Consider the following 21140-nt stretch of genomic DNA (forward strand, 5'->3'; position numbering starts at 1 on the left):
CACAGGTAAAAGTACAGAATTACCAAGTGCAAACTTAATACTAGTTAATAAAAGAAACTTTCTAATTAAATTCTTTTTCCATTTTGCCTTCGTCCTGATAAGGACGGTTTGTCTATGTTGATACAAGACGGGAATCTTTTAAAACAATTCAAACCTTGCCGAAGATTGTTTTTACTGCGTACATACATCTTTCCCCTTTCGCAGCTCACACCGAATGAGCACAGTTTTCATCATGGTGTTCCTATTTATAGACTTTACAATGCAGATGGAAGGCCGTCCTTTTGTTCGATTAATGAAAATATTTTCATCATTCGTTTTGGTGTAGCTTTCGCTTAGTAGCAGAGTTGCCACATTCACTGATTTTCTTGGAAGGATTTGCAAAAACCTTCGAGTTTGTAGATTAGAAAAACATTTTCTCATGATTCACTGGTAAAAGTACAGAATTACCAAGCGCAAACTTAATACTAGTTAATAAAAGAAACTTTCTAATTAAATTCTATGTTTGTCTATGTTGATACAAGACGGGAATCTTTTAAAACAATTCAAACCTTGCCGACGATTGTTTTTACTGCGTACATACATCTTTCCCCTTTCGCAGCTCACACCGAATGAGCACAGTTTTCATCATGGTGTTCCTATTTATAGACTTTACAATGCAGATGGAAGGCCGTCCTTTTGTTCGATAAATGAAAATATTTTCATCATTCGTTTTGGTGTAGCTTTCGCTTAGTGGCAGAGTTGCCACATTCACTGATTTTCTTGGAAGGATTTGCAAAAACCTTCGGGTTTGTAGATTAGAAAAACATTTTCTTACGATTCACAGGTAAAAGTACAGAATTACCAAGTGCAAACTTAATACTAGTTAATAAAAGAAACTTTCTAATTAAATTCTTTTTCCATTTTGCCTTCGTCCTGATAAGGACGGTTTGTCTATGTTGATACAAGACGGGAATCTTTTAAAACAATTCAAACCTTGCCGAAGATTGTTTTTACTGCGTACATACATCTTTCCCCTTTCGCAGCTCACACCGAATGAGCACAGTTTTCATCATGGTGTTCCTATTTATAGACTTTACAATGCAGATGGAAGGCCGTCCTTTTGTTCGATAAATGAAAATATTTTCATCATTCGTTTTGGTGTAGCTTTCGCTTAGTGGCAGAGTTGCCACATTCACTGATTTTCTTGGAAGGATTTGCAAAAACCTTCGGGTTTGTAGATTAGAAAAACATTTTCTTACGATTCACAGGTAAAAGTACAGAATTACCAAGTGCAAACTTAATACTAGTTAATAAAAGAAACTTTCTAATTAAATTCTTTTTCCATTTTGCCTTCGTCCTGATAAGGACGGTTTGTCTATGTTGATACAAGACGGGAATCTTTTAAAACAATTCAAACCTTGCCGAAGATTGTTTTTACTGCGTACATACATCTTTCCCCTTTCGCAGCTCACACCGAATGAGCACAGTTTTCATCATGGTGTTCCTATTTATAGACTTTACAATGCAGATGGAAGGCCGTCCTTTTGTTCGATAAATGAAAATATTTTCATCATTCGTTTTGGTGTAGCTTTCGCTTAGTGGCAGAGTTGCCACATTCACTGATTTTCTTGGAAGGATTTGCAAAAACCTTCGGGTTTGTAGATTAGAAAAACATTTTCTTACGATTCACAGGTAAAAGTACAGAATTACCAAGTGCAAACTTAATACTAGTTAATAAAAGAAACTTTCTAATTAAATTCTTTTTCCATTTTGCCTTCGTCCTGATAAGGACGGTTTGTCTATGTTGATACAAGACGGGAATCTTTTAAAACAATTCAAACCTTGCCGAAGATTGTTTTTACTGCGTACATACATCTTTCCCCTTTCGCAGCTCACACCGAATGAGCACAGTTTTCATCATGGTGTTCCTATTTATAGACTTTACAATGCAGATGGAAGGCCGTCCTTTTGTTCGATAAATGAAAATATTTTCATCATTCGTTTTGGTGTAGCTTTCGCTTAGTAGCAGAGTTGCCACATTCACTGATTTTCTTGGAAGGATTTGCAAAAACCTTCGAGTTTGTAGATTAGAAAAACATTTTCTCATGATTCACTGGTAAAAGTACAGAATTACCAAGCGCAAACTTAATACTAGTTAATAAAAGAAACTTTCTAATTAAATTCTTTTTCCATTTTGCCTTCGTCCTGATAAGGACGGTTTGTCTATGTTGATACAAGACGGGAATCTAAAACAATTCAAACCTTGCCGACGATTGTTTTTACTGCGTACATACATCTTTCCCCTTTCGCAGCTCACACCGAATGAGCACAGTTTTCATCATGGTGTTCCTATTTATAGACTTTACAATGCAGATGGAAGGCCGTCCTTTTGTTCGATAAATGAAAATGTTTTCATCATTCGTTTTGGTGTAGCTTTCGCTTAGTGGCAGAGTTGCCACATTCACTGATTTTCTTGGAAGGATTTGCAAAAACCTTCGGATTTGTAGATTAGAAAAACATTTTCTCATGATTCACTGGTAAAAGTACAGAATTACCAAGCGCAAACTTAATACTGGTTAATAAAAGAAACTTTCTAATTAAATTCTTTTTCCATTTTGCATTCGTCCTAATAAGGACGGTTTGTCTATGTTGATACAAGACGGGAATCTTTTAAAACAATTCAAACCTTGCCGAAGATTGTTTTTACTGCGTACATCCATACAATCTTTCCCCTTTCGTAGCTCACACCGAATGAGTACGCTTTGCAGCCTTCGATGTTTTGGTAGCATTTTTAGTGGCAGTTACTACCGCCTTTTCAGTGACTGCGTTTCTTAGCCTTTGGCTTTTTGGCCTTCTCACCGCCACCACCGTTTTTCCTCTCTCCGGTGGTAGCCAATTTGATTGGTCGTCCGATGCAGCTTCTCACGACCACGCACGTCTGTTATGCACTGCGTCTTACACACGTCTGGCTTTGAGAAAAGCTGCGACACCCCTATTTATAGGTTTTATCATTAATGTTGATTCTCATTTAAAGTAGTTTTTGAACTATTTAAACAAATTTTATATAGCAAACAACGTATCGGTAGCAAGCGTTGAACGTTTTCCTTCCGATTTATGAAACAAGATTGGCAATCCGTTTAGTAGAAGAAAAGTTATTAAGGTTCAAATTGTACGTAACGCTTTCGCTAATATTCACTACTATCGCTTTCTCGCTCGTTCTCGTGGCGTGCATGAGCCTTTCCTTTCCGCCCGGGTTCTAATGACATAACCGAAACTAATATGCCGGCTTTCCCCCACCAACTGCTCTCGTCAAGCAACCCAATACGAATAATCAAAGGAACAAACATGTAGTGAACCTATATATAAACTTTTCATTATTTTATTGTTCATTTGCTGCACCATTTTGACGGCTCTGTGCGGGATGGGCTGAAAATTTTCACTTTTCCGAGTCGTTTTCGAAAGATTTTTCAAAACACTATTTTTCCGTTGATAATGAATGTCCTACATATTCCAAAATTTAATACAACATTGGTACAAATATTTTCGACAAAATGCCGAAGAAATTGATTAAATCCATTCAGTACAACAAAAGATATAAGCGTTCAAAATCTTACATCATTTTTCTGCCGAAATTTTGAAAAGGGGCCCCTATATTGAAAGGTAAGTCGTTAGTCACGACAAAAAAAGGGAAACCCAGCGACTGAGCGCGTTGTCGTAACACTGGTCTCTCGCATATCAATCAAAATCGCACCCTAAACAGTACGCCCCTGCAACATGAATGAAAATATGAAGGATACATTTCAAACTAATTCTTTTTTCTAAACATTTGGTGGCCCTGAAAAGGGCCTTTTGTGTTGTCGTGAACGTCGTGGTAGGGCTTAACCACCAAAACCGTACAATGTGCGTCCCTGGCGTTTAAGCGCATAGACGACATCCATCGCAGTGACGGTCTTCCGTTTGGCATGTTCAGTGTACGTCACAGCGTCCCGGATAACGTTTTCCAGAAAAATCTTCAGCACACCACGGGTTTCCTCGTATATCAAACCGGAGATTCGCTTCACTCCTCCACGTCGAGCCAGACGACGAATGGCGGGTTTGGTGATGCCCTGGATATTGTCACGAAGCACCTTGCGGTGCCGCTTAGCGCCTCCCTTGCCGAGCCCTTTGCCTCCTTTGCCACGGCCAGTCATCTTCTTGGTTGTTGTAGGTAATAGCTTAGTAGGCTAGCGCAGCACACCTGCAGCAGCGAGATTCCAATACCGAATGTTGTAATTCGGCCCATTGAGTAGCGCTTTTATACTGATGCACACACATTCTCAGTCGCCGCCGCCTAGGTAGATTACCATTTTGCTATCTATATGCTTACTCGTGATGTGTTGGTTTGAAGGGGAAATAGCGCGAACACGAAGTTCACTGTTGCCACTGTTTTAGTAGCTTGGGATTGCCGAAATCTGCTTTATCCGGACTAATGCTGACATGGTAGCATTTTCCCTGGAAAACGATTGCCCGGAAATTGATTCTCCTGAAAAAGAAAGAAAGAAAAAGTAAATCGAAAAACAAACGGTTTTTTTTTTTTAACTTATAAAGATTTTCTATACATCCGTCTACATGGTACGTTATATTGGCTTCTATGGTACTTAAATATCGATATCTGATACTGATCTATGATGGAACAAATTGTTACTGATGAACAAACTATTTCTGTTTGATATTCTTCTACTGTTGGAATTTTATTGATTTCTAGGCGATTTTTTTTGCTCATACATAGTTTTTCTTTTTAGGAATATTTTTTTGCAAATCTAATGAAAAGCTGAAAAAATCAAGTCTGGCAACACTGGCTCCGGAATGGAAATGGTGGGGGAAGTATAGTAGCCGAATCGAACCGTATACAGAACGAAAAGGCACATGGCACGTACACGAGCGAGACAGGCGATATAGTAGTGTTTATTCGCGACTATAAAAAAAATCGGTCGGTCTGTTTTGGTCATCATTCGTCGTTTGAACAGCACCACAGTGGTAGCAGTAGTAGAGCAGCATTTTCGCGCCATGGCCCGTACGAAACAGACCGCCCGCAAGTCCACCGGAGGGAAAGCTCCCCGCAAACAGTTGGCAACGAAGGCTGCCCGTAAAAGTGCCCCAGCTACGGGTGGCGTTAAGAAGCCCCATCGCTACAGACCAGGAACTGTCGCGCTGCGAGAAATTCGTCGCTATCAGAAGTCGACAGAGCTACTAATCCGCAAGCTGCCCTTCCAGCGTCTGGTTCGTGAGATCGCGCAGGACTTCAAAACCGATCTGCGCTTCCAGAGCTCAGCCGTCATGGCCCTTCAAGAAGCCAGCGAGGCTTACCTGGTTGGTTTGTTCGAGGATACCAATCTGTGCGCTATCCATGCCAAGCGAGTGACCATCATGCCGAAAGACATCCAACTGGCTCGCCGGATCCGTGGGGAGCGGGCCTAAATTTGGTGTGTGCCCATCACCCCCCAGAACGAAACAGCAACAAACGGTCCTTTTCAGGACCACAACCAATCATATTTTACTAAGAATTATTAGCAGAAATTTTCCGTTTCCCTCCAAAAATGCTCAGGCGGGTGGCTGTGTGTGTTTGTTAGAAAGCACGCCGATGGGGGGATTTTTTGCCAGCAGCACCACCTCGTACCGATCGACAGTAGTAGCGTGTGAAAAACAAGACCCATTGAGGGAAATCTTGCGCGGCCGATTTGTGATTTAGCACCAAATCGATGAGTGAACTTTTGAGAGATTGGGTGAAATCGTCAATGCCATGATATGAGGGAAACTATTAATAAGCGTCTGACGAGCATTGCAAAAAAAAACTTGTGCAATGCTCACAGAAATGTACGTTGATGATTATCGGAGTGAAAATCAAATTAACTCTTTTTATCAGAAGAAAATAGTCGCCCTGAAAAGGGCGTTTTTTTTTTCAGCTCGGGCGAAGCGGGATTTAAGTTGCTGCGGAGGCCCTCTTTTCAGTCTTCTTCGGCAGCAGTACGGCCTGTATGTTAGGCAACACGCCACCCTGGGCAATGGTCACACCGGAGAGCAGTTTGTTCAGCTCTTCGTCATTTCGAATGGCCAGCTGCAGATGACGGGGGATGATTCTGGTCTTTTTGTTATCGCGGGCAGCGTTTCCTGCCAGCTCCAGTACTTCGGCGGCAAGATATTCCATTACAGCTGCCAAGTAGACGGGTGCTCCGGCACCGACACGTTCAGCATAATTTCCCTTCCTCAGCAGACGGTGAATTCGGCCAACAGGGAACTGGAGACCGGCACGAACTGAGCGGGATTTTGGCTTTCCCTTCACTTTTCCTCCTTTACCGCGTGCAGACATTGTCGTAGGTTTATCGCTGTGCGCGTTCGTGTGTAGTCACGTAGACAATACGAGTAACACTGATGCCACTCGCGCACACAGCACCCCTTGTTATGCATTCGCTTCATTGCACATCGTGCGCCAAAGGGGCGGAGTAGCGAACGAACGAAACGCGCTAAACACAAAAAAGGACGAACCTTCGTCTCGCTACACGATCGTATATAAGCGATATGTAGTGATTTTTGCTACCAATCAGTCAGCGCAGTTCGCATCGAGAGCGTTAACAGCAGCACAACCACGTCGTTACTATGGCACCGAAAGCCAGCGGAAAGGCTGTGAAAAAATCCGGCGGCGGCGGTGGCAAGGCACAGAAGAACATCGCCACAAAAGCAGGAGGAGGAGAGAAGAAGAAGCGAAAGCAACGCCGCAAGGAAAGCTACGCTATCTACATCTACAAGGTGCTGAAGCAGGTCCATCCGGACACCGGTGTCTCGTCGAAGGCGATGAGCATCATGAATAGCTTCGTGAACGACATCTTCGAGCGTATTGCTAACGAAGCATCTCGTCTGGCCCATTACAACCGACGGTCGACGATCACCTCCCGCGAGGTACAGACCGCCGTTCGTTTGCTGTTACCGGGCGAGCTGGCCAAACATGCCGTATCGGAAGGTACCAAGGCCGTTACCAAGTATACCAGCTCGAAGTAAATCGTCGCCCGCCCCGCCGCCGGATGTCACACACCATCGTCATCGGCCCTTTTCAGGGCCACCAAAACACGTTCTGGTAAAGAGTTGAATTGAAATGTACACATAGTTTATATAAACATTAGTTGTTGTTGTTTGTTTGTTTCATTAGAGCTAAAAAGGTTGTCATTTTTTTCTCTGTCCATTTTGTCGTGACTAACGACTTACCTTTCAATATAGGGGCCCCTTTTCAAAATTTCGGCAGAAAAATGATGTAAGATTTTGAACGCTTATATCTTTTGTTGTACTGAATGGATTTAATCAATTTCTTCGGCATTTTGTCGAAAATATTTGTACCAATGTTGTATTAAATTTTGGAATATGTAGGACATTCATTATCAACGGAAAAATAGTGTTTTGAAAAATCTTTCGAAAACGACTCGGAAAAGTGAAAATTTTCAGCCCATCCCGCACAGAGCCGTCAAAATGGTGCAGCAAATGAACAATAAAATAATGAAAAGTTTATATATAGGTTCACTACATGTTTGTTCCTTTGATTATTCGTATTGGGTTGCTTGACGAGAGCAGTTGGTGGGGGAAAGCCGGCATATTAGTTTCGGTTATGTCATTAGAACCCGGGCGGAAAGGAAAGGCTCATGCACGCCACGAGAACGAGCGAGAAAGCGATAGTAGTGAATATTAGCGAAAGCGTTACGTACAATTTGAACCTTAATAACTTTTCTTCTACTAAACGGATTGCCAATCTTGTTTCATAAATCGGAAGGAAAACGTTCAACGCTTGCTACCGATACGTTGTTTGCTATATAAAATTTGTTTAAATAGTTCAAAAACTACTTTAAATGAGAATCAACATTAATGATAAAACCTATAAATAGGGGTGTCGCAGCTTTTCTCAAAGCCAGACGTGTGTAAGACGCAGTGCATAACAGACGTGCGTGGTCGTGAGAAGCTGCATCGGACGACCAATCAAATTGGCTACCACCGGAGAGAGGAAAAACGGTGGTGGCGGTGAGAAGGCCAAAAAGCCAAAGGCTAAGAAACGCAGTCACTGAAAAGGCGGTAGTAACTGCCACTAAAAATGCTACCAAAACATCGAAGGCTGCAAAGCGTACTCATTCGGTGTGAGCTACGAAAGGGGAAAGATTGTATGGATGTACGCAGTAAAAACAATCTTCGGCAAGGTTTGAATTGTTTTAAAAGATTCCCGTCTTGTATCAACATAGACAAACCGTCCTTATTAGGACGAATGCAAAATGGAAAAAGAATTTAATTAGAAAGTTTCTTTTATTAACCAGTATTAAGTTTGCGCTTGGTAATTCTGTACTTTTACCAGTGAATCATGAGAAAATGTTTTTCTAATCTACAAATCCGAAGGTTTTTGCAAATCCTTCCAAGAAAATCAGTGAATGTGGCAACTCTGCCACTAAGCGAAAGCTACACCAAAACGAATGATGAAAACATTTTCATTTATCGAACAAAAGGACGGCCTTCCATCTGCATTGTAAAGTCTATAAATAGGAACACCATGATGAAAACTGTGCTCATTCGGTGTGAGCTGCGAAAGGGGAAAGATGTATGTACGCAGTAAAAACAATCGTCGGCAAGGTTTGAATTGTTTTAGATTCCCGTCTTGTATCAACATAGACAAACCGTCCTTATCAGGACGAAGGCAAAATGGAAAAAGAATTTAATTAGAAAGTTTCTTTTATTAACTAGTATTAAGTTTGCGCTTGGTAATTCTGTACTTTTACCAGTGAATCATGAGAAAATGTTTTTCTAATCTACAAACTCGAAGGTTTTTGCAAATCCTTCCAAGAAAATCAGTGAATGTGGCAACTCTGCTACTAAGCGAAAGCTACACCAAAACGAATGATGAAAATATTTTCATTTATCGAACAAAAGGACGGCCTTCCATCTGCATTGTAAAGTCTATAAATAGGAACACCATGATGAAAACTGTGCTCATTCGGTGTGAGCTGCGAAAGGGGAAAGATGTATGTACGCAGTAAAAACAATCTTCGGCAAGGTTTGAATTGTTTTAAAAGATTCCCGTCTTGTATCAACATAGACAAACCGTCCTTATCAGGACGAAGGCAAAATGGAAAAAGAATTTAATTAGAAAGTTTCTTTTATTAACTAGTATTAAGTTTGCACTTGGTAATTCTGTACTTTTACCTGTGAATCGTAAGAAAATGTTTTTCTAATCTACAAACCCGAAGGTTTTTGCAAATCCTTCCAAGAAAATCAGTGAATGTGGCAACTCTGCCACTAAGCGAAAGCTACACCAAAACGAATGATGAAAATATTTTCATTTATCGAACAAAAGGACGGCCTTCCATCTGCATTGTAAAGTCTATAAATAGGAACACCATGATGAAAACTGTGCTCATTCGGTGTGAGCTGCGAAAGGGGAAAGATGTATGTACGCAGTAAAAACAATCTTCGGCAAGGTTTGAATTGTTTTAAAAGATTCCCGTCTTGTATCAACATAGACAAACCGTCCTTATCAGGACGAAGGCAAAATGGAAAAAGAATTTAATTAGAAAGTTTCTTTTATTAACTAGTATTAAGTTTGCACTTGGTAATTCTGTACTTTTACCTGTGAATCGTAAGAAAATGTTTTTCTAATCTACAAACCCGAAGGTTTTTGCAAATCCTTCCAAGAAAATCAGTGAATGTGGCAACTCTGCCACTAAGCGAAAGCTACACCAAAACGAATGATGAAAATATTTTCATTTATCGAACAAAAGGACGGCCTTCCATCTGCATTGTAAAGTCTATAAATAGGAACACCATGATGAAAACTGTGCTCATTCGGTGTGAGCTGCGAAAGGGGAAAGATGTATGTACGCAGTAAAAACAATCTTCGGCAAGGTTTGAATTGTTTTAAAAGATTCCCGTCTTGTATCAACATAGACAAACCGTCCTTATCAGGACGAAGGCAAAATGGAAAAAGAATTTAATTAGAAAGTTTCTTTTATTAACTAGTATTAAGTTTGCACTTGGTAATTCTGTACTTTTACCTGTGAATCGTAAGAAAATGTTTTTCTAATCTACAAACCCGAAGGTTTTTGCAAATCCTTCCAAGAAAATCAGTGAATGTGGCAACTCTGCCACTAAGCGAAAGCTACACCAAAACGAATGATGAAAAGATGGGTTGGTGATGTATATGACATAACAGGGGTGTCGTGACCACACTTCGAAGTTATTTCAAATCTTGCAAAGCATAAATTGACATAATTTCAATGATTGTTCCTTTATGAATGAAATGACAAATTTTCAGGTCAACGCGGCAATAACTTTGCAATTTATAGAACAATTTTATATTTTTAGTTATCATATATTAACTGTCATCTCTTCCAAACAACTTAACCCTCTGCTGCCAACCCCGTGGTTTTGCAGGGTTAAGGAGAATCATTGTAAAATGTCCAATACATGATTTTATGTTGTTACCTCCACTAAAAACACTTCAGAACACTCCCACCTGTCATACATGCACATTGTCTGCTTGTTGAAATCATTATATGAAATTATTGACCTGTATTCAATGCGGAGAACTCGTTAATAAAATTGTTTTGCTGAATATACTAACGAACGGGATCCCCAGGAAAATTTCGCTGAGCCCGGTGAATCGAACTTAATGCGTAAAATTTAGCCATTTGAAAGAGATACAAGCAGAATTTTAAGAATATGATCATCGCGGTTATGTCCCGGACATTACCCGCTCCTAGGTTTTTGCTAAGTGTGTTCATTTTTGTACGAAAAAGATTCCGATGGTTGTTTCGAGAGATTTTAACATTGATATTTCAAAGGAAGAAAATTGTTCATTTCATGAATGAATGTCTCAACCAGCTTAGAATCCAGCGCATCCCCTATCAACGCAGACGCCAACAATAAAGGTTCTTTTCAAAACCACCATAATTATTATAAAGAATAACTTGAAACAATCCCACATATTTCATTGAGTATCATTCGATTTGAATTACAAGTCAAACGAGTAGTCACGACACTCCGGTTATGTCCTAGACATTACCCACCCATCTTTTTCTAATCAAATGTGTTTTGCTGTAGTTTGTGGAAGTAGTCTTTCCCCTTACCGCGCTAGTTGACTGTTTTTCGTTAAGACGGAAAACGGTCTTTTTGTCGTCTATTCTATTCAGTTTAAAACAGCCCATTATATGACCGACCCCCAGCGTGTGAGAAAATTCTGCCGCAAAAAGAACACACTTCTGGATCATACTTGTTAATACAATAAACTTCCCAGTCTTCAAACTTTTGATCTTCGTAGAAACCGTACCCAACACAATTTGTAATCTCAAAGTTGATCGATCAATACAATACGTTCGCCAATTTAGGCTAAAAAATCGGTAATTATCGTTCGTTCGTTTGTTTATTGTGCCAGCCAATTTTTCTCTGTTTTATTATAGCCAAAATAAGCGCGTTGTTTGCTAATCAGAGTAATATTATACTTGCTCTGTTTGTTTGTTTGTTTGTTAAGGCAACAGAAAACCACGGCCTGCTATTAATTTACCTGTACGTACGTTTATCTGAGCAAGAAACCGCGCCTATTTACTATAGTGATTTGTTTAATCAAACTAACGACTGATTTATCTTGCCAATCGGCGGGCCAGTTGAATGCGGGTGTGCTGCTCAAGCTAGAAAACTCATGGGGGGAACGGAGCATTGACGGAAAATAAGCATCAATCAATTCTTTACAATTTTGTTAGTCCTGAAAAGGACTGTTGTTTTGGGAGGACGCGCACGTTGTCGGGAATTTACTTCTTGCCGGCGGTGACCTTCTTCGGGGCGGTGGCGGCCTTCTTTGGCTTAGGTGCCTTCGGCTTGTTCGCTGCAGCCTTCGATGGTTTGGTGGCTTTCTGTTTAGTGGCAGCCGTTACCGCCTTTGCAGGGGCAGCAGCTTTCGCTTTCTTCGTAGCCGATTTCTTAGCGGCCGCGATCGCCGCCTTGGGCTTGCTGGTCTTCTCACCACCACCAGCCGGCGGATTTTTGTCGTGACTAACGACTTACCTTTCAATATAGGGGCCCCTTTTCAAAATTTCGGCAGAAAAATGATGTAAGATTTTGAACGCTTATATCTTTTGTTGTACTGAATGGATTTAATCAATTTCTTCGGCATTTTGTCGAAAATATTTGTACCAATGTTGTATTAAATTTTGGAATATGTAGGACATTCATTATCAACGGAAAAATAGTGTTTTGAAAAATCTTTCGAAAACGACTCGGAAAAGTGAAAATTTTCAGCCCATCCCGCACAGAGCCGTCAAAATGGTGCAGCAAATGAACAATAAAATAATGAAAAGTTTATATATAGGTTCACTACATGTTTGTTCCTTTGATTATTCGTATTGGGTTGCTTGACGAGAGCAGTTGGTGGGGGAAAGCCGGCATATTAGTTTCGGTTATGTCATTAGAACCCGGGCGGAAAGGAAAGGCTCATGCACGCCACGAGAACGAGCGAGAAAGCGATAGTAGTGAATATTAGCGAAAGCGTTACGTACAATTTGAACCTTAATAACTTTTCTTCTACTAAACGGATTGCCAATCTTGTTTCATAAATCGGAAGGAAAACGTTCAACGCTTGCTACCGATACGTTGTTTGCTATATAAAATTTGTTTAAATAGTTCAAAAACTACTTTAAATGAGAATCAACATTAATGATAAAACCTATAAATAGGGGTGTCGCAGCTTTTCTCAAAGCCAGACGTGTGTAAGACGCAGTGCATAACAGACGTGCGTGGTCGTGAGAAGCTGCATCGGACGACCAATCAAATTGGCTACCACCGGAGAGAGGAAAAACGGTGGTGGCGGTGAGAAGGCCAAAAAGCCAAAGGCTAAGAAACGCAGTCACTGAAAAGGCGGTAGTAACTGCCACTAAAAATGCTACCAAAACATCGAAGGCTGCAAAGCGTACTCATTCGGTGTGAGCTACGAAAGGGGAAAGATTGTATGGATGTACGCAGTAAAAACAATCTTCGGCAAGGTTTGAATTGTTTTAAAAGATTCCCGTCTTGTATCAACATAGACAAACCGTCCTTATTAGGACGAATGCAAAATGGAAAAAGAATTTAATTAGAAAGTTTCTTTTATTAACCAGTATTAAGTTTGCGCTTGGTAATTCTGTACTTTTACCAGTGAATCATGAGAAAATGTTTTTCTAATCTACAAATCCGAAGGTTTTTGCAAATCCTTCCAAGAAAATCAGTGAATGTGGCAACTCTGCCACTAAGCGAAAGCTACACCAAAACGAATGATGAAAATATTTTCATTTATCGAACAAAAGGACGGCCTTCCATCTGCATTGTAAAGTCTATAAATAGGAACACCATGATGAAAACTGTGCTCATTCGGTGTGAGCTGCGAAAGGGGAAAGATGTATGTACGCAGTAAAAACAATCGTCGGCAAGGTTTGAATTGTTTTAGATTCCCGTCTTGTATCAACATAGACAAACCGTCCTTATCAGGACGAAGGCAAAATGGAAAAAGAATTTAATTAGAAAGTTTCTTTTATTAACTAGTATTAAGTTTGCGCTTGGTAATTCTGTACTTTTACCAGTGAATCATGAGAAAATGTTTTTCTAATCTACAAACTCGAAGGTTTTTGCAAATCCTTCCAAGAAAATCAGTGAATGTGGCAACTCTGCTACTAAGCGAAAGCTACACCAAAACGAATGATGAAAATATTTTCATTTATCGAACAAAAGGACGGCCTTCCATCTGCATTGTAAAGTCTATAAATAGGAACACCATGATGAAAACTGTGCTCATTCGGTGTGAGCTGCGAAAGGGGAAAGATGTATGTACGCAGTAAAAACAATCTTCGGCAAGGTTTGAATTGTTTTAAAAGATTCCCGTCTTGTATCAACATAGACAAACCGTCCTTATCAGGACGAAGGCAAAATGGAAAAAGAATTTAATTAGAAAGTTTCTTTTATTAACTAGTATTAAGTTTGCACTTGGTAATTCTGTACTTTTACCTGTGAATCGTAAGAAAATGTTTTTCTAATCTACAAACCCGAAGGTTTTTGCAAATCCTTCCAAGAAAATCAGTGAATGTGGCAACTCTGCCACTAAGCGAAAGCTACACCAAAACGAATGATGAAAATATTTTCATTTATCGAACAAAAGGACGGCCTTCCATCTGCATTGTAAAGTCTATAAATAGGAACACCATGATGAAAACTGTGCTCATTCGGTGTGAGCTGCGAAAGGGGAAAGATGTATGTACGCAGTAAAAACAATCTTCGGCAAGGTTTGAATTGTTTTAAAAGATTCCCGTCTTGTATCAACATAGACAAACCGTCCTTATCAGGACGAAGGCAAAATGGAAAAAGAATTTAATTAGAAAGTTTCTTTTATTAACTAGTATTAAGTTTGCACTTGGTAATTCTGTACTTTTACCTGTGAATCGTAAGAAAATGTTTTTCTAATCTACAAACCCGAAGGTTTTTGCAAATCCTTCCAAGAAAATCAGTGAATGTGGCAACTCTGCCACTAAGCGAAAGCTACACCAAAACGAATGATGAAAATATTTTCATTTATCGAACAAAAGGACGGCCTTCCATCTGCATTGTAAAGTCTATAAATAGGAACACCATGATGAAAACTGTGCTCATTCGGTGTGAGCTGCGAAAGGGGAAAGATGTATGTACGCAGTAAAAACAATCTTCGGCAAGGTTTGAATTGTTTTAAAAGATTCCCGTCTTGTATCAACATAGACAAACCGTCCTTATCAGGACGAAGGCAAAATGGAAAAAGAATTTAATTAGAAAGTTTCTTTTATTAACTAGTATTAAGTTTGCACTTGGTAATTCTGTACTTTTACCTGTGAATCGTAAGAAAATGTTTTTCTAATCTACAAACCCGAAGGTTTTTGCAAATCCTTCCAAGAAAATCAGTGAATGTGGCAACTCTGCCACTAAGCGAAAGCTACACCAAAACGAATGATGAAAATATTTTCATTTATCGAACAAAAGGACGGCCTTCCATCTGCATTGTAAAGTCTATAAATAGGAACACCATGATGAAAACTGTGCTCATTCGGTGTGAGCTGCGAAAGGGGAAAGATGTATGTACGCAGTAAAAACAATCGTCGGCAAGGTTTGAATTGTTTTAAAAGATTCCCGTCTTGTATCAACATAGACAAACATAGAATTTAATTAGAAAGTTTCTTTTATTAACTAGTATTAAGTTTGCGCTTGGTAATTCTGTACTTTTACCAGTGAATCATGAGAAAATGTTTTTCTAATCTACAAACTCGAAGGTTTTTGCAAATCCTTCCAAGAAAATCAGTGAATGTGGCAACTCTGCTACTAAGCGAAAGCTACACCAAAACGAATGATGAAAATATTTTCATTAATCGAACAAAAGGACGGCCTTCCATCTGCATTGTAAAGTCTATAAATAGGAACACCATGATGAAAACTGTGCTCATTCGGTGTGAGCTGCGAAAGGGGAAAGATGTATGTACGCAGTAAAAACAATCTTCGGCAAGGTTTGAATTGTTTTAAAAGATTCCCGTCTTGTATCAACATAGACAAACCGTCCTTATCAGGACGAAGGCAAAATGGAAAAAGAATTTAATTAGAAAGTTTCTTTTATTAACTAGTATTAAGTTTGCACTTGGTAATTCTGTACTTTTACCTGTGAATCGTAAGAAAATGTTTTTCTAATCTACAAACCCGAAGGTTTTTGCAAATCCTTCCAAGAAAATCAGTGAATGTGGCAACTCTGCCACTAAGCGAAAGCTACACCAAAACGAATGATGAAAATATTTTCATTTATCGAACAAAAGGACGGCCTTCCATCTGCATTGTAAAGTCTATAAATAGGAACACCATGATGAAAACTGTGCTCATTCGGTGTGAGCTGCGAAAGGGGAAAGATGTATGTACGCAGTAAAAACAATCTTCGGCAAGGTTTGAATTGTTTTAAAAGATTCCCGTCTTGTATCAACATAGACAAACCGTCCTTATCAGGACGAAGGCAAAATGGAAAAAGAATTTAATTAGAAAGTTTCTTTTATTAACTAGTATTAAGTTTGCACTTGGTAATTCTGTACTTTTACCTGTGAATCGTAAGAAAATGTTTTTCTAATCTACAAACCCGAAGGTTTTTGCAAATCCTTCCAAGAAAATCAGTGAATGTGGCAACTCTGCCACTAAGCGAAAGCTACACCAAAACGAATGATGAAAATATTTTCATTTATCGAACAAAAGGACGGCCTTCCATCTGCATTGTAAAGTCTATAAATAGGAACACCATGATGAAAACTGTGCTCATTCGGTGTGAGCTGCGAAAGGGGAAAGATGTATGTACGCAGTAAAAACAATCTTCGGCAAGGTTTGAATTGTTTTAAAAGATTCCCGTCTTGTATCAACATAGACAAACCGTCCTTATCAGGACGAAGGCAAAATGGAAAAAGAATTTAATTAGAAAGTTTCTTTTATTAACTAGTATTAAGTTTGCGCTTGGTAATTCTGTACTTTTACCAGTGAATCATGAGAAAATGTTTTTCTAATCTACAAACTCGAAGGTTTTTGCAAATCCTTCCAAGAAAATCATAGAATGTGGCAACTCTACTACTAAGCGAAAGCTACACCAAAACGAATGATGAAAATATTTTCATTTATCGAACAAAAGGACGGCCTTCCATCTGCATTGTAAAGTCTATAAATAGGAACACCTTGATGCGAAGCGTACTCATTCGGAGTGAGCTGCGAAAGGGGAAAGATGTATGTACGCAGTAAAAACAATCGTCGGTAAGGTTTTAATTGTTTTAAAAGATTCCCGTCTTGTATCAACATAGCTATCTACAAACCGTCCTTATTAGGACGAATGTAAAATGGAAAAAGAATTTAATTAGAAAGTTTCTTTTATTAACTAGTATTAAGTTTGCGCTTGGTAATTCTGTACTTTTACCAGTGAATCATGAGAAAATGTTTTTCTAATCTACAAACTCGAAGGTTTTTGCAAATCCTTCCAAGAAAATCAGTGAATGTCGCAACTCTGACACTAAGCGAAAGCTACACCAAAACGAATGATGAAAAGATGGGTTGGTGATGTATATGACATAACAGGGGTGTCGTGACCACACTTCGAAGTTATTTCAAATCTTGCAAAGCATAAATTGACATAATTTCAATGATTGTTCCTTTATGAATGAAATGACAAATTTTCAGGTCAACGCGGCAATAACTTTGCAATTTATAGAACAATTTTATATTTTTAGTTATCATATATTAACTGTCATCTCTTCCAAACAACTTAACCCTCTGCTGCCAACCCCGTGGTTTTGCAGGGTTAAGGAGAATCATTGTAAAATGTCCAATACATGATTTTATGTTGTTACCTCCACTAAAAACACTTCAGAACACTCCCACCTGTCATACATGCACATTGTCTGCTTGTTGAAATCATTATATGAAATTATTGACCTGTATTCAATGCGGAGAACTCGTTAATAAAATTGTTTTGCTGAATATACTAACGAACGGGATCCCCAGGAAAATTTCGCTGAGCCCGGTGAATCGAACTTAATGCGTAAAATTTAGCCATTTGAAAGAGATACAAGCAGAATTTTAAGAATATGATCATCGCGGTTATGTCCCGGACATTACCCGCTCCTAGGTTTTTGCTAAGTGTGTTCATTTTTGTACGAAAAAGATTCCGATGGTTGTTTCGAGAGATTTTAACATTGATATTTCAAAGGAAGAAAATTGTTCATTTCATGAATGAATGTCTCAACCAGCTTAGAATCCAGCGCATCCCCTATCAACGCAGACGCCAACAATAAAGGTTCTTTTCAAAACCACCATAATTATTATAAAGAATAACTTGAAACAATCCCACATATTTCATTGAGTATCATTCGATTTGAATTACAAGTCAAACGAGTAGTCACGACACTCCGGTTATGTCCTAGACATTACCCACCCATCTTTTTACGGTTGCTCAATCTCTCTCTTCCTGTGTGTGTGTGTGTGTGTGTGTGTGTTGTAATTGCTTCCTGATTGATACAGTACTAACTCACCAGCCATCAACTTTACTTTTATCATTCAGACCAGTTAAAGGTACGCAAATTCATAGGTAGACAGGTAGGTGAAAGCGTGGTAAGCTAAAACGCGCGCGCGAAAAAAAGAGTCGGTCGGCGGTTCGTTGCTATCGAGAAACGAGCAGTTTTGTCCCATGATACGCAAGCTCAGGAGAAAGAAAAAGGAAATGCGTATATGAAAAAAAAAAAAAAAAAAAAGGGAAACCCAGCGACTGAGCGCGTTGTCGTAACACTGGTCTCTCGCATATCAATCAAAATCGCACCCTAAACAGTACGCCCCTGCAACATGAATGAAAATATGAAGGATACATTTCAAACTAATTCTTTTTTCTAAACATTTGGTGGCCCTGAAAAGGGCCTTTTGTGTTGTCGTGAACGTCGTGGTAGGGCTTAACCACCAAAACCGTACAATGTGCGTCCCTGGCGTTTAAGCGCATAGACGACATCCATCGCAGTGACGGTCTTCCGTTTGGCATGTTCAGTGTACGTCACAGCGTCCCGGATAACGTTTTCCAGAAAAATCTTCAGCACACCACGGGTTTCCTCGTATATCAAACCGGAGATTCGCTTCACTCCTCCACGTCGAGCCAGACGACGAATGGCGGGTTTGGTGATGCCCTGGATATTGTCACGAAGCACCTTGCGGTGCCGCTTAGCGCCTCCCTTGCCGAGCCCTTTGCCTCCTTTGCCACGGCCAGTCATCTTCTTGGTTGTTGTAGGTAATAGCTTAGTAGGCTAGCGCAGCACACCTGCAGCAGCGAGATTCCAATACCGAATGTTGTAATTCGGCCCATTGAGTAGCGCTTTTATACTGATGCACACACATTCTCAGTCGCCGCCGCCTAGGTAGATTACCATTTTGCTATCTATATGCTTACTCGTGATGTGTTGGTTTGAAGGGGAAATAGCGCGAACACGAAGTTCACTGTTGCCACTGTTTTAGTAGCTTGGGATTGCCGAAATCTGCTTTATCCGGACTAATGCTGACATGGTAGCATTTTCCCTGGAAAACGATTGCCCGGAAATTGATTCTCCTGAAAAAGAAAGAAAGAAAAAGTAAATCGAAAAACAAACGGTTTTTTTTTTTTAACTTATAAAGATTTTCTATACATCCGTCTACATGGTACGTTATATTGGCTTCTATGGTACTTAAATATCGATATCTGATACTGATCTATGATGGAACAAATTGTTACTGATGAACAAACTATTTCTGTTTGATATTCTTCTACTGTTGGAATTTTATTGATTTCTAGGCGATTTTTTTTGCTCATACATAGTTTTTCTTTTTAGGAATATTTTTTTGCAAATCTAATGAAAAGCTGAAAAAATCAAGTCTGGCAACACTGGCTCCGGAATGGAAATGGTGGGGGAAGTATAGTAGCCGAATCGAACCGTATACAGAACGAAAAGGCACATGGCACGTACACGAGCGAGACAGGCGATATAGTAGTGTTTATTCGCGACTATAAAAAAAATCGGTCGGTCTGTTTTGGTCATCATTCGTCGTTTGAACAGCACCACAGTGGTAGCAGTAGTAGAGCAGCATTTTCGCGCCATGGCCCGTACGAAACAGACCGCCCGCAAGTCCACCGGAGGGAAAGCTCCCCGCAAACAGTTGGCAACGAAGGCTGCCCGTAAAAGTGCCCCAGCTACGGGTGGCGTTAAGAAGCCCCATCGCTACAGACCAGGAACTGTCGCGCTGCGAGAAATTCGTCGCTATCAGAAGTCGACAGAGCTACTAATCCGCAAGCTGCCCTTCCAGCGTCTGGTTCGTGAGATCGCGCAGGACTTCAAAACCGATCTGCGCTTCCAGAGCTCAGCCGTCATGGCCCTTCAAGAAGCCAGCGAGGCTTACCTGGTTGGTTTGTTCGAGGATACCAATCTGTGCGCTATCCATGCCAAGCGAGTGACCATCATGCCGAAAGACATCCAACTGGCTCGCCGGATCCGTGGGGAGCGGGCCTAAATTTGGTGTGTGCCCATCACCCCCCAGAACGAAACAGCAACAAACGGTCCTTTTCAGGACCACAACCAATCATATTTTACTAAGAATTATTAGCAGAAATTTTCCGTTTCCCTCCAAAAATGCTCAGGCGGGTGGCTGTGTGTGTTTGTTAGAAAGCACGCCGATGGGGGGATTTTTTGCCAGCAGCACCACCTCGTACCGATCGACAGTAGTAGCGTGTGAAAAACAAGACCCATTGAGGGAAATCTTGCGCGGCCGATTTGTGATTTAGCACCAAATCGATGAGTGAACTTTTGAGAGATTGGGTGAAATCGTCAATGCCATGATATGAGGGAAACTATTAATAAGCGTCTGACGAGCATTGCAAAAAAAAACTTGTGCAATGCTCACAGAAATGTACGTTGATGATTATCGGAGTGAAAATCAAATTAACTCTTTTTATCAGAAGAAAATAGTCGCCCTGAAAAGGGCGTTTTTTTTTTCAGCTCGGGCGAAGCGGGATTTAAGTTGCTGCGGAGGCCCTCTTTTCAGTCTTCTTCGGCAGCAGTACGGCCTGTATGTTAGGCAACACGCCACCCTGGGCAATGGTCACACCGGAGAGCAGTTTGTTCAGCTCTTCGTCATTTCGAATGGCCAGCTGCAGATGACGGGGGATGATTCTGGTCTTTTTGTTATCGCGGGCAGCGTTTCCTGCCAGCTCCAGTACTTCGGCGGCAAGATATTCCATTACAGCTGCCAAGTAGACGGGTGCTCCGGCACCGACACGTTCAGCATAATTTCCCTTCCTCAGCAGACGGTGAATTCGGCCAACAGGGAACTGGAGACCGGCACGAACTGAGCGGGATTTTGGCTTTCCCTTCACTTTTCCTCCTTTACCGCGTGCAGACATTGTCGTAGGTTTATCGCTGTGCGCGTTCGTGTGTAGTCACGTAGACAATACGAGTAACACTGATGCCACTCGCGCACACAGCACCCCTTGTTATGCATTCGCTTCATTGCACATCGTGCGCCAAAGGGGCGGAGTAGCGAACGAACGAAACGCGCTAAACACAAAAAAGGACGAACCTTCGTCTCGCTACACGATCGTATAT

At 40.4% G+C, this 21140-nt stretch overlaps 7 protein-coding genes across 7 annotated transcripts; 3 read left to right on the plus strand and 4 right to left on the minus strand.

Moving 5' to 3' along the window:
• Positions 1-3857: 3857 nt before the first annotated feature.
• Positions 3858-4211, minus strand: LOC131695155 (histone H4-like). Its single transcript, XM_058983674.1, has one exon. It carries the CDS (start codon positions 4167-4169, stop codon positions 3858-3860), a length of 312 nt encoding a protein of 103 aa, XP_058839657.1. The 5' UTR covers positions 4170-4211.
• An 811-nt stretch (positions 4212-5022) lies between these two features.
• Positions 5023-5436, plus strand: LOC131695144 (histone H3). The gene has a single exon (XM_058983663.1). The coding sequence runs from the start codon at positions 5026-5028 to the stop codon at positions 5434-5436; it is 411 nt and encodes a 136-aa protein (XP_058839646.1). The 5' UTR covers positions 5023-5025.
• A 502-nt stretch (positions 5437-5938) lies between these two features.
• LOC131695170 (histone H2A-like) lies at positions 5939-6325 on the minus strand. Its single transcript, XM_058983689.1, has one exon. The coding sequence runs from the start codon at positions 6323-6325 to the stop codon at positions 5939-5941; it is 387 nt and encodes a 128-aa protein (XP_058839672.1).
• Positions 6326-6585: 260 nt separating this feature from the next.
• Positions 6586-7041, plus strand: LOC131695143 (histone H2B-like). Its single transcript, XM_058983662.1, has one exon. It carries the CDS (start codon positions 6613-6615, stop codon positions 7009-7011), a length of 399 nt encoding a protein of 132 aa, XP_058839645.1. The 5' UTR covers positions 6586-6612; the 3' UTR covers positions 7012-7041.
• Positions 7042-18470: 11429 nt separating this feature from the next.
• LOC131695216 (histone H4-like) lies at positions 18471-18824 on the minus strand. The gene has a single exon (XM_058983733.1). It carries the CDS (start codon positions 18780-18782, stop codon positions 18471-18473), a length of 312 nt encoding a protein of 103 aa, XP_058839716.1. The 5' UTR covers positions 18783-18824.
• Positions 18825-19635: 811 nt separating this feature from the next.
• Positions 19636-20049, plus strand: LOC131695131 (histone H3). The gene has a single exon (XM_058983650.1). The coding sequence runs from the start codon at positions 19639-19641 to the stop codon at positions 20047-20049; it is 411 nt and encodes a 136-aa protein (XP_058839633.1). The 5' UTR covers positions 19636-19638.
• Positions 20050-20551: 502 nt separating this feature from the next.
• On the minus strand, positions 20552-20938 carry LOC131695171 (histone H2A-like). The gene has a single exon (XM_058983690.1). The coding sequence runs from the start codon at positions 20936-20938 to the stop codon at positions 20552-20554; it is 387 nt and encodes a 128-aa protein (XP_058839673.1).
• Between the last annotated feature and the right edge of the window lie 202 nt (positions 20939-21140).

The sequence above is a fragment of the Topomyia yanbarensis genome, unplaced genomic scaffold (genome assembly GCF_030247195.1).
Source record: "Topomyia yanbarensis strain Yona2022 unplaced genomic scaffold, ASM3024719v1 HiC_scaffold_30, whole genome shotgun sequence".
NCBI lineage: Eukaryota > Metazoa > Arthropoda > Insecta > Diptera > Culicidae > Topomyia > Topomyia yanbarensis.

Excerpts from the sequence above, each read along its gene's own strand:
- LOC131695143 (XM_058983662.1), top strand. The coding sequence starts at position 6,613 with ATGGCACCGAAAGCCAGCGGAAAGGCTGTGAAAAAATCCGGCGGCGGC.
- LOC131695170 (XM_058983689.1), bottom strand. The coding sequence starts at position 6,325 with ATGTCTGCACGCGGTAAAGGAGGAAAAGTGAAGGGAAAGCCAAAATCC.
- LOC131695131 (XM_058983650.1), top strand. The coding sequence starts at position 19,639 with ATGGCCCGTACGAAACAGACCGCCCGCAAGTCCACCGGAGGGAAAGCT.
- LOC131695216 (XM_058983733.1), bottom strand. The coding sequence starts at position 18,782 with ATGACTGGCCGTGGCAAAGGAGGCAAAGGGCTCGGCAAGGGAGGCGCT.
- LOC131695155 (XM_058983674.1), bottom strand. The coding sequence starts at position 4,169 with ATGACTGGCCGTGGCAAAGGAGGCAAAGGGCTCGGCAAGGGAGGCGCT.
- LOC131695171 (XM_058983690.1), bottom strand. The coding sequence starts at position 20,938 with ATGTCTGCACGCGGTAAAGGAGGAAAAGTGAAGGGAAAGCCAAAATCC.
- LOC131695144 (XM_058983663.1), top strand. The coding sequence starts at position 5,026 with ATGGCCCGTACGAAACAGACCGCCCGCAAGTCCACCGGAGGGAAAGCT.